The sequence below is a fragment of the Ruditapes philippinarum genome, unplaced genomic scaffold (genome assembly GCF_026571515.1).
Source record: "Ruditapes philippinarum isolate M1 unplaced genomic scaffold, ASM2657151v2 ctg5061_1_1_1_1, whole genome shotgun sequence".
Taxonomy (NCBI): domain Eukaryota; kingdom Metazoa; phylum Mollusca; class Bivalvia; order Venerida; family Veneridae; genus Ruditapes; species Ruditapes philippinarum.
The window spans coordinates 1-12,779 of record NW_026854961.1 but is presented as its reverse complement, the minus strand read 5'-3'; the positions used below and the strand labels follow the sequence as shown (position 1 = coordinate 12,779).

Genomic DNA, 12,779 nt, shown 5'->3' with positions numbered 1-12,779 from the left:
GACCGAGTTACACGCGGTTTTACACAGATTAGTAACATAAAACACACTAAAACACTGAGCATAAGATGAGTGTGTCTTTTAGACCAAATTGAGAAAGTTAAAATCATAGCCGTCATTAAGTACCTCTGTAAGAAAGGGATGTCCCCCAAGGAAATCCATGAAGACTTCATGGATACACTTCGGAAGGGGTCATTTAGACCAAATGGAGAAAGATGAAATCATAGCCGTCATTAAGTTCCTCTGTAAGAAAAGGATGTCCCCCAAGGAAATCCACGAAGAATTTATGGATACACTTGCGAAGCAAACTCCTGTTATCCTATTATCTGTGATATGCAGGCTTCATAACCTCTGATCCCCTTTCAAAATTCCATTTTATTTAGTTCCGTCCATTGTTTTCTCGTTTAGGGCACACGCATTTTTTTTACTTGGGGACCATATGCCGCTTTTCATGGAATAGCACTTAGTGTCACATTGAAGGTTCCATGATAACCGCTGTATGAACACATCTGCGAATGTTTCAAAATTCGAAATTGTACCAATTCATTTTAAATGTTGAATTCTGCTGAAGCCGGTGCTAGGGGGCGTGGACGGTAACTTGCACTTTCCAGTACCGTCCATGAACAGGCTCAATCAAACCGAGCCTGCAACATTTTCAATTATGTTGTGTTGTACTTTCTTTAGGGATTCTTGCTTTCTCTATTTTATCGCCACATCAGCGTTGTTTGTGCCGTGTGGAGGCTGTAAAAAGTCGCCCCGTACATTCAATCAGAGATGTTATATTTCCGATCTTTAAAGATCGTTCAGTACGACATAATTGTTGTGCTTGTGGTAATTTAGTTATTTCTATTTGGCTTTTTTCTTGTTTGGTGGTTCCAGTATTCCTCATTTGAACACTGTTGAATCACCCTAAGGAAATGTGGCCTGCTTTTAAAATTGTCTTTTGACGTATTATCTGTGGTATGCAGGCTTCATAATCTCTGATCCCCTTTCAAAATTCTATTTTATTTAGTTCCGCCCATTGTTTTCTCGTTTAGGGCACACGCATTTTTTTACTTTGGGACCATATGCCGCTTTCCATGGAATGGCACTTTGTGTCACATTGAAGGTTCCATGATAATCGCCATATGAACACATCTGCGGATGTTTCAAAATTCAAAATTGTACCAATTCATTAAATGTTGAATTCTGCTTAAGCCGGTGCTAGGGGCGTGGACGGTAACTTGCACTTTCCAGTACCGTCTATGAACAGGCTCAATCAAACCGAGCAATTATGTTGTGTTGGACTTTCTTTGGGGATTCTTGCTTTCTCTATTCCTTCCTATAGCACTGTGAAACAAGAGCCCGGTTTGAGCCGTGTGATGCTCCCCGAATAGGTTTTGGACACAGAAAGTACACCTCTTGTAGTTTCAGAGTTATGTCCCTGGAAACAGTTCAAAGTGCAATAATTCCAAAATAAGGCGAGGCAGAGTTACTGTTCTTTGCACTGCACTTCTAATAAATGTTATCTATCAACCTACAAAGTTTCTTGATGATATCTCTTATGATTTCCGAGTTATGTCCCGGACAATTTCAAAAAGTAAAAATAAACAAAGGGCAATAACTCCAGAATTAGGCAAGGCAGAGTTATGATTCTTGTGCACTGCACATTTACCCATTGAGATATATCTGCCTACAAAGTTTCATGTTGATATCTCTTATAGTTTTACAGCTTTGTCCTGGACAAGATTTTTCTTAAATGGGAGATAATTAAAAAAATGAGGCTTAACAGAGTTATGGTTCTTTTGCACTGCACCTCTACTCAATGAGATCTATCTACTTACAATGTTTCATTTTGATATCTCTTATAGTTTTAGAGTTATGTTCCGGACAAAGTTCAAAGTGTTAAAATAAACAAAGGACAATAACTCCAAAATTAGGACAAAAAGAGTTATTGTTCTTATGCACTGCACATCTACCCATTGGGATCTATCCACCTACAGAGTTTCATGTTGATATCTCTTACAGTTTTAGAGTTATGCCCCGGACAAGATTTTTCTATAAGGGGAGATAATTCAAAAACCGGGCAAAATAGAGTTATGGTTTTTTAACACTGCACTCCCCCTCAATGCCCTCTATCACCAGATGAAGTTTCAACAAATTATCTCCAAGGGTTTTCAAGTTATGCTCCGGACAAGACAACGGACGGACAGACGAAGGACGTCCATTCTAACAGGAGAGTAATAATGTGGCTACTCTATTGTTCTCTCTATTGTTCGTTTTAGCCACACAAAAGAAAATAGCCACATAAAAGCATTACGGAATGAATGACATCAAAGAGAAAGAACAGTTAGCTATTGTCCCTCTAGCCACATAATTACTCTCCTGTGAGTGCGGACAGACGGAAGGACGGACAGACGGACAAGGCGCCGACTATATTCTCCCCCGACATTTTTCGGGGAGCATAAAAATAGGCTGCTGAAATTAAGAGGGGCAGGGACAGCATTGGAGATGATGAGCGGCCGGGGCTGCCAAAAGAGGCCATCAACGATGAAACTGCCGAAAACGTTCACGATCTGGTCATGTGCGACAGAAGGCGAGACCTGCGAAGCATTGCTAGGGCTTTTGTTTAGTTCAGGCAATTCTGCGTGTTGTCTATGGCATGTCAAAGGTTTCCGCTAGATGGGTCCTCAGACAGTTGACTGACGACCAGAAACGGACCAGGCTTGAGATTTCAAGATATCTTTTGTCTCGCTACGAGGATGATCCTGATTTTATCTACCGGATCGTAACTCAGGATGAAGCACTGGTCCATCACTTCGGTCCAGAATAAAAAATAAACCAGAGCATGCAGTTGAAGCACTCTTGCTCACCCCATCCGAAGAAATTCCAGAGAGTGCCATCAGCAGGTAAGGTGATGGCTTCAATTTTTTGGGAAAGTCAGGGGTAAATCATGATTTACTATCTTGAGAAAGGTCGTACCATAAACGGTACGTACTATCCAGGCTAATTGAGACGACTGCGTCAAGAAATCGCGCGTAAAAGGAGGGGCAAACTGACTCTAGGCGTTCTGCTCTTGCGCGACGATGCGCTAGCTCACACATCCCAAGTTGCGATGACTTATTCAACTGACTGCGGTTTTGAAATTCTCCACCATACCCAATATTCTCCGAACTTGGCTCATGTGACTTCTACCTGTTTCCGAAAGTGAAAACTTAGCTTTGTGTTTTTGGAAACAATGAAGGTGTCATTGAGGCGGTCAATCGGTTTTTTGAGGACCAAAATAGAGAGTTCTATTATAAAGAGTTGACCAATTGCAACACAGGTGGGCAAAGTGCAGTAATGTAGAGAGCGATTATATTGAAAAGTAAGACCATAAGTTGGGTCCTCTGACTACCAAAAAAAAACATCGGACCGAGAACTTTTTGATCAATCCTCGTAAACTTATCAGTATTTCTTTTCGATGCAAATATGTTTTGCTTCAAAACATGTTTTCATATTTCTTTCTTAAATTAGTCATCTGGTTACGATTTTGATGCCAAACAGGAATTTCTTCGCAAACGTTTCCCATTAACATATTTTGTACGCTAATGTAAAGTTATTATAGTAGGTCAGTACCTGAACAACACGATCCACTTCTCCAGGCAGAGCATTGACATCGTCCATTTACGTAAACCCCTTGGTTAAAGCAATAAGTGTTACAACTTTGTTCGGAAGATGAAGGAAATTCTAACCAGGTCGAGCAAGTTCTTGTTTGAGTTCCACCTCCACATGTTACAGTACATGCAGACCAGGCCGAGCATGCATATACAGCTTTAAGTGAAAATTAAACATACAAGTATCGAAAAAGAAGTACATAACTTATATATCTAATTGTCAATTGCTCAATATATAAGAAAAGTTGATCAATTGATCAAGATAAATAATCCTTACCTTGCGCATGTGTTTTCATCAAGATAATAAAGAGTTAAAGTGGAGTATTTAAAACAGAGTGTATTGCATTGTGTTAATTAAATCAAAGGGCTGCAAGCTGTGCGGTATTTTCTGATCTTTGCAATTTAAATCGTACTGTATATCTGTATGTATTTTCTTGTATAAGTTTATTTTTATATACTTTAGTTCATCTTACAGGGCACCGAGATGCAACGACTGCGTTTAGATTTTTTACTTGAACGGTTGGGGTGTCCGTGGCCGAGTGGTTAAGGTCGTTGACTTCAAACCACTTGCCCCTCACCGCTGTGGGTTCGAATCCCGACAGGGACTTTGGATTCTTTCAGGTGAGGAAGCTATCCAGCTAGCTTACGGAACGGAAGGGCACCTGAGGTCTTCCTCCACCTGTAAAGCTGGAACGTCGCGATATGACCTATATCGATGTGACATAAAACCCAATCAAACAAACAAACAAAACTTGAACAGTTTGAGTTTTATACACACGGAATTTTGCATGACTAGAGTTGCATCTAAAAATTAGGTATGTTCATTTTTTTATGGCAGCCACACTTTATCCTTGCATATCGTGGCTACTCCCTTAAAAAGAAAAAAAAGTTGCCTCGACTAGGATTTGAACCCCAGACCTCTCAAACCATAAACGAGCGCGTTACCCCTGAACCACGGGGAATTTATACGAAGAAAGCTTGAATAAATTGAATAATTCTAAGTTTAAAATTTTCGTTTCGGGTTTGTAATCCTTATTAATTTCGAAGAATTTTGTTCACGATAAACCTGTTGTTCAACACTGAGTAAATAATTTAGCGAAAATCTTCTCGCCAAAACAGTCCGACATTTATATATTCGACTACTCGACTGTCAGATTTGTGTACTACGATCTCAGAAAATACAATAAGGATTTCCTTTTAATGTTAAGATATGATAACCGTCATTGGCGCTATAAAGTACTGGAAAATTGACAACATATATAGTCGAGTTGTTTGTCTTTAAGGTCACCTGGAGATACTTTATTATACAGTTCTGGACTTATGTCTCTTTTTCTGAACTAACGCGTAAACATTCTTTAAAAATGTTGATCACAACATAATTTGCAATATCATCCTAAAAATTGTTTTTTTTTTAAATTCATAGGGACGAAACGAATAATAACATTCGTAATAACGAAAATTATGTCAAAGTTTGTAATTTAGCTTAACATGTACAATATAAAAGTATTTTATTGTGTAGTTTTTTTATTATGAGATCTTGTGTATCATAAACATGTATGGTATGTAATTTTAAGATATATCATACCTATACAGATAATGTGATGAGAATTAAACAAACACTATTCCTTTCTTAATGATAGCTAAAAGATACATAAATAATGTTCAAAGAAAACGAAAAAGGAAAAATGTTGATCCCAGTGGGATTTGAACAAACAGCAAAAAGTATCATTGATTTATCACACTTTTTAAAGTGAAGGTAATAAATAAGATGGGGTTTAACTTTACAGTATAATCGGCTTTCTTTCTTTTCAATAAAAATCTTAAAGATAAATCCTTGTTCTGAATCGTATATCCGGAAGATATTATCTTAATATTTTGAATAGGTAATCACGGTCTGTATAAAGAGCACAAAGACTGAGTATCAAACAATGTGTAAGCGCGTAACACTCATTCAGTAACAAAATAACACATATTTAAAATGCAGTACACGTCAGTAATATAATCTTTCTATAATAGATAAATCGTTAGATTTAATAAAAATGATGTGCTTGTGATCATCATATCTCTGTTTTAAAGTTTAATGCACTTGAAAAACACTTAAACAAGTTTATTGTAGAAATTTACGGTGACACAATGGTGACATGTGTGTATTTTTATTTATCTCGTTGCCACGAGATACTATGTCGTTGCCACGAGTTACTAAGTCGTCGCCACGAGATAGCTAAGTCGTGACCACGAGATACTATGTCGTGGCCACGAGTTACTAAGTCGTCGCCACGAGATAGCTAAGTAGTGGCCACGAGATACTATGTCGTTTCCAAGAGTTACTATGTCGTGGCCACGAGATAGCTAAGTCGTGGCCACGTAATACTATGTCGTGGTCACGAGTTACTTAGTCGTGGCCACGAGATTATTAACCAATCAGAATACACTATATATATAATTTTATTATGAATTTTTGAAACGTTTAACTAATTTTACATGCAACATTAATCTTTGAAAATACTGAAGATATTCATTTTGAACTTGTCTTTAGGATCATATAAGAAAGTCACCTTCCAAGGCCCTTCATTCATTAATTTTGACTATACCTATTTGTTTGGACAATTTTTGTGATCGAATTAGTCAGTTTGTACGTACTTATGGCCCTATTAAATCTTGTTTATACGATGACTATGAGAAAGAATAAGTCCTTGGTTTATTTTATTTGTAAGGGGGCATTGCCTGGACAGTAGATAGCCTACAAGGTAAACCTTCTCTGATGAATAATTAGAAGGGATAAGCCATGGTTTATATAACCAAGAAAGATCTTGCATCTGATTCAGTAGATGACATATAATAATTTCCAGGAGGTCATTGGGTCAAAATCATGGGTCACTTAGTGACGCTAATGTAATATTATGACAAGTCAATAAAGTTGTAATAAATGGCACTTTTACAGGCTGGTGAAGTGGGGCAACCTTGTACTATAGCACATGTCTAGTTAATTAGGGAAATTCACATAAATGGTGTAATCTGATTGGTTATCTATCTTGTGGCCACGACTTAGCTATCTCGTTCCCACACGACTGAGTAACTCGTGGCCATAACTGAGTAACTTGTGGCCACGACATAGTATCTCGTGGCCATGACTTAGCTATTTCGTGGCCACGACTTAGCTATCTCGTGGCCACGACTTAGCTATCTCGTGGCCACGACTTAGTAAGTCGTGGCAACGACATAATTTCTCGTGGCCATGACTAAGTAACTCATGGCCACGACATAGTATCTCGTGGCCACGACTTAGTTATCTCTGGCCACGACTTAGTAACTCCTGGCCACGACATAGTATCTCGTGTCCTCGACTTAGCTATCTCGTGGCCAAGACTTAGTAACTCGTGGCCACGACATAGTATCTCGTGGCCACGAGATAAATAAAACAAACACATGTCACCTTTGTGCCACCGTAGAAATTGTTCTTAAACATCGTTTTTGGGAATAATTTAAACAATTAAACAATTTTAACGACTAACAATTAATCAGCGAAAACGGTCGTAATTTTATCAAGTAACTATTAACTTTATAGTGATATGTATAAATGAAGATATTTTTCAAATACTTAGCTGTGTTGGGTCATAAGTAATATGTAGTATGTAATATGTTTTCATTTTTATCTAAAATATACTTTTTCATATTATTTACTGTGAATGCCTTCAAATTTTGTATATCATTTTTCTTTAAAATTTATTTTAAATACCAAATGATACTACAGGCACTATGTTTGATTCACACAAATCATAGAAATAGAAAACACGATAACGATTGCATTTAATCTAAGTTTGACAAATGCTTTTAAGATATAATAATATTTTAGCTAGGTATGATAAATGCTTATATGCTTCTATAAATATATAATAAAACAAACGTATCAGTTATTTCTTACAAAGATCTTATTAACAACCACACCAATATATTTAAAAATATTTCTCTTAAACACAATCAAAACTACAGTTTTCATATTATTCAATCCATATTTAAAACAGCAAGACAACTTGAAACGTTACCTTTAGGGAGACTTATCACAACGCCTAGAAGTAAAAATATCAACGCCATTCCGATCCATGTATACCTCCGACAAAATATAAAATTTATGAATTTACGTGCAACGTCAATTTGTTTACAAGATAATTTACGAATTGATAGTATCGAATCGTTCTTCCTGGTTTAAAATGACACTGCAAGAAGATAAATTTTTACGCATAAAAAGCAGTGTTGTGTAGAAAAGATATATATTTGCAGTAAAATGAATTCTTACAAATAACCTGTATGAAATGTGTATATTTGTTTCATTCAGAGCGAATATCACAGCACAAAATCATTGCTAAACAGCTAAAATTTGAAAACAAAGATCAACAAGGAAAGGCAGGCATTTAATGATGAAGGCATCCACTAACATAACCCAGAAACACTGGACTCTCGGCAAGGAGTTCAGCAGGACACAGAACGAAAACAAAAGAGGGTACAAGGGCAAATTACTGACCTGACGGTGCGCCATTATAAATACATCAAAATAAGAAATAATAAAAACATTTCAAAGAACACAACTAATAAAAAAAGACAATGAAAGGATAAGGATGCAGGAAAAGCGCAACAGGGGTCAAAAACAAGAAGGGTCACAAAAAGTGTCACGACAATTAGCATATAGTCAGACATACATTAGAGGGATATAGAGGGGCACTGCCTAAGATCAGTTAGAAGCATAAGCAGTACTGGGTTTTTAAACCGATTAATGGTTCACTAAACGCAACATATTTCGTTTTAAATGAGTTAGTATAAATAAAATGTATCCCCGCCGAGCGAAATTCTCACAATAGTAAAATTTAAAAAGGGAGAAATAAGTAAACACAGAAATGATCATAAAAGTAAATAAAAAATCAACCCAATGACCATTATAATAATACTCATTGTCTTAAAAGATAACACAGCAGTAAGAATTTTAACTGCTGTATTTAAAGATATACTATGCTCATCTTTGAGTAAATTATTTTAATCAAAGAAATTTGTTAAAACCTATGAAATCCTTACTGAATATGTCTAATTTGAATAATAAAACGAATTTACTATGTATTGGAAGTCACGGTCCTTTCTACAGGACAAGTAAAGTTGGTATTTTCTTAAAAAAACTGCCAGTTTTTTAACGACACTATATATTCATATTGTGACCACTTATAAAGTGTAGAGTTTTAAACATAAAATATCTACTTTGTGTGAAGTCAAAACATGTTTATTTTATATTTACAAAGAGACTGTGTAGCAATAACCAATAATTCCTGATATCAAATTTGAGCATAGTATATCTTTAAGCCTTATGTCTTGTGATATGAAAGAAATATTCAACAAAATGCCAAATAATTTAACAAAGTATGGCTTCATGTGTCTTTAACACAATATACATTATTTCAGGCCTAATATAAAGCCTACTATGTCCCTGTTAGACACTAAACGGTGCTAAATTTTTACAGACCTTCCAGGCAGTTGACTAGAGATGTTGCATTAATGTGGTACACAAATCAGATCTAATGAAATTGTATAACCTATATAAACTAAAAGCATTTTCTGTATATTGCAGGTTACAGCCAACAGAGGAAATGCCATTCCCACGTTTATACATCTGAGATACCCGCAGTTCCATGCTTTTTTTAACTAGCTAAATATTTAAATAGACCGTGAATAATATTAAAATTGCAATTAACTTGAAATAAGAAATACACAGTTTTTCACAGATTTATTCTGATGAAATGTTGAGACATTGACAATATTTTTATTTTGCCTGTAACGTTAGGTTGAACATTTTACTAGGATTTTATTTAATGTGTACTTCTATAAAAGTTTATAAACACTATAATGTCTTACAAAACGCATGTTTTAAAAGCGAGAAGAAGATTTTTATATCTATGTACACGTATATATAGACTCAACTTAATGAATCTGAATCATTAATGGTCGATGATGTTGTCCACATTGAAAGTCACATGAAGATTGGTAATTTCCAACTTCTTAGTTTAAACACATACATTACAAACTGTTCATGTTTTCACTGTAAGATGCTTACTTATATGTCTTTAAATGTAATATAATTTTTACAAATATCTCCTCTCGGCCATCTTTATTTTACTGGCTAAGAGGTTATCTTAGATGCGACCCATCAAGAACTATTATAAGTATATTTATTGACTGTCAAAACATGTCAAACTATGAGGCAACAATAAATAGATATACTAACACAGCACACAATATTTAAAGTAAAACAACATTTTTACTATGCTACTGGTATGATTAAACGTAACTGGTACAATAGATTCCCAGTACATTTAGGTAATTCTACTAATTTCTTTTGGCTAAAGATCAAGTTAAGTATATACACATATACTACAATTCTGGAAAGCGTGATTTAAAGATGGTGAGAATAGATGTTTTTGGCGTGCTTAAACTGATAATTTGTAGTTTGTTTGTTTACTGTATGAAATTTGTTGTTTCGGAACAGACTATTTAAACAGTTTATTAAGCAGCCAAACTTGCATATCATATTCATACGAATAAACAGTTATTTTATTTTAAAAAATGCATTCTGTGTTGTTTTATACTTTAGTTATTCATAATAAACCCTACTTAAAAAAACAAACAAATCTTTACAAATCTATTGTACATGTCAGGAAATGGTAGTCCTGACCATACCACAAGCCTTATTCAGTTAAGAAAAAAGCCTTTATGTTTTGTACATAGTCTGCAAATGGGAGATTCTAGGAAGCAATGAAAGAAACAAAAAACACGAAAAGAACAGGTTTTGACCTTTCTTGACATCTGATGAAATGTTTTAGTTTAACATTTCTCACAACCATGGACCTATATTTTTTCTTGACAAAATATGAAATTAAATGAAATAAACAAACATCACTTCAGTTTATCATTCAAATATATAAATTAATATTCTGTTATAAACTGGAACTCTTTTATTGTGATACAAAACTTAAATTTTCAAGTTCTCGTAAATGTGCGTTTCATGTGCAGGGGCTTTGCGATCATATGATTGTTTCACTGCGCATCTTGGCGGGATCGGCGGTGTTCTTTTAAAGTCGTTACCTGGTGTTGGTCCTTTAAAGCCGTTTTCTGGAGGTGGTATTTTGACGACGATTTCTAGAGGTGGTATTTTTACGTCGTTTTTTGGAGGTGGGATTTTTACGTCGATTTCTAGAGGTGGTATTTTTACGTCGTTTTCTGGAGGTGGGATTTTTACGTCGATTTCTGGAGGTGGTATTTTTACGTCGATTTCTGATGGTCGTATTTTAACGTCGATTTCTGGAGGTGGTATGTTAACGTCGATTTCTGGAGTTGGTATTTTTACGTCATTTTGTGGATGTGGTCTTTTCATGTCAATTTCTGGAGGTGGTCGTTTTCCAACGTCTTTTTCTTGAGGTGGTCTTTTCGCGTTGTTTTCTGCATATGATAAAAAATGTTTTAATAAAGGACGCTTCTAAAATGTAATAATTATCTCAAACTCATGTTCATTGTTTATCGCGGACAAATACATGTTTATAGTACTGAATTACTGAAGCTTTTCATATGAAGACTTAAGTATATTTTCAAAACTGTTTTGACCAATTTACCTCACATACATGTAGAATGTAAAACGTTTAAATTCTTTTAACAAGGGTATATTGACTTTTTGATATCTTCACGGATTTATATTACAAATCCGTGATATCTTCCTTAAGGGATTATGCTTCTATTGGATATTTCGCGTGCCATTTTCAAAAGGAAGAATCTGTGTGTGATATTACGAACAATAAATTTCTTACGGGCAATGTCCTCATAAATATGACTTTCTTCTCGCTTTGGACTTTGGTCTGTACTCCTGAAAAGTAAAGTCTCAGTTGACTCACTAGTCCGCAACATGAGAAAGGTGCTGTACAATGGATATTAATTTAAAATTAAATTTTGACTTCAAGGTAGAGTCTAAAGTAATCATCCTACTGATTGACATTTTTGTTACAAATGTTGTACTGCAGTTTATCTTTGAAACGTTCCAGGGCAAGGCCATGTTAAAGTGACATTTTGCCTATCCAGTTGTAAATGGTCAGTGAACAGGTAAAAAATAAAAACTGATATTTTGCCAAGATTGAGTTCAATTTTATATTTTACTATGAAAAACTAATCAATTATTAACGTGACAAATATAATTTTCTATAAAAATCATGCAGGATGTATCAGAAACGTCCAATTTTTAAAAAGAATAGGCAGTCTTTTTTTATAATTTCGACTGTTTTTATATTGTATCATACACATTTTCCATTATCAATAATTGGTTAATCACCAAAAAGAATACCAAAATATATTAAAAACAAGATAAAAAAGGAAGGGCGGCGTTCAATAAACGAAACCCCCAAACACGACCCAGTAACACTGGACCACCGGCAAGGAGCCCAGCAGGACTCAAATAAAAAAGTTAACTCAACTTGCCAGTAAAACAAATGAACATAATGTCACTATATGTTTATATGTACGTGGTTGAATTCGTTTTCTATGATTATTTTCTTTTTTATGACTTATTAGTACAAATATAATTGGCTATTCTTTATTTATATGGTGAACTTAATTAAGTTATGGGCCCTTTTACATTAATCAAACAAAATATTAATTCCAAGGGACCATGTCCCTCTGTTTAGGGAAAAAAATAGCCCCATGTCCAAAATCATAATGGTTACCTTTCAGTTTTGTCGTTTTCTTTAGGCACTTGTACTGCAATATCAATGTTAAAATTCTATATACAAAAATAATGATGATAATGAAATAATGAAAAAACGAAAGTGACAATTACATTAATATTGTACATAAATGTATCATTACATAAATTTATTTACAGTACAAATATTGAATAATATTGAATACTGAGTACCTGAAATTACACTTGAATACATGGATACATACTTATTTGTTTGTAATCATAGAAAAAAAATTATGGTCTGGCATGACCTTTGAAAATAATATTTTTGCCTTTCATGTTACAAGCTTTATTTATGACTCAATTATTATTACAGGTAATGCTAAAATATGTTTTATAAACAACTAACTAGCTATCATATCGTATGACTCTTCAGTACATATCTCTTT

At 34.8% G+C, this 12,779-nt stretch overlaps 1 protein-coding gene and 1 long non-coding RNA gene across 4 annotated transcripts in view; both read right to left on the bottom strand.

Moving 5' to 3' along the window:
- LOC132741646 (uncharacterized) overlaps window positions 1–7,786 on the bottom strand; it is a 46,797-nt gene extending 39,011 nt beyond the window's left edge. For all 3 annotated transcript variants that reach the window (XM_060729866.1, XM_060729867.1, XM_060729868.1), the window contains exons 1-2: window positions 7,676–7,786; window positions 3,595–3,789 (exon numbers count right to left, since the gene is read on the bottom strand). In XM_060729866.1, the coding sequence (XP_060585849.1) occupies window positions 3,595–3,789; window positions 7,676–7,724 (244 nt within the window). In that variant the 5' untranslated portion in view covers window positions 7,725–7,786. The remainder of the gene's footprint in view (window positions 1–3,594; window positions 3,790–7,675) is intronic.
- Window positions 7,787–10,281: 2,495 nt separating this feature from the next.
- Window positions 10,282–12,618, bottom strand: LOC132741644 (uncharacterized). Its single transcript, XR_009627308.1, has 3 exons — window positions 12,374–12,618; window positions 11,468–11,523; window positions 10,282–11,105 (listed from the first exon to the last, which is right to left on the bottom strand). It is a non-coding gene; the product is annotated as an uncharacterized LOC132741644 (long non-coding RNA).
- Window positions 12,619–12,779: the final 161 nt, after the last annotated feature.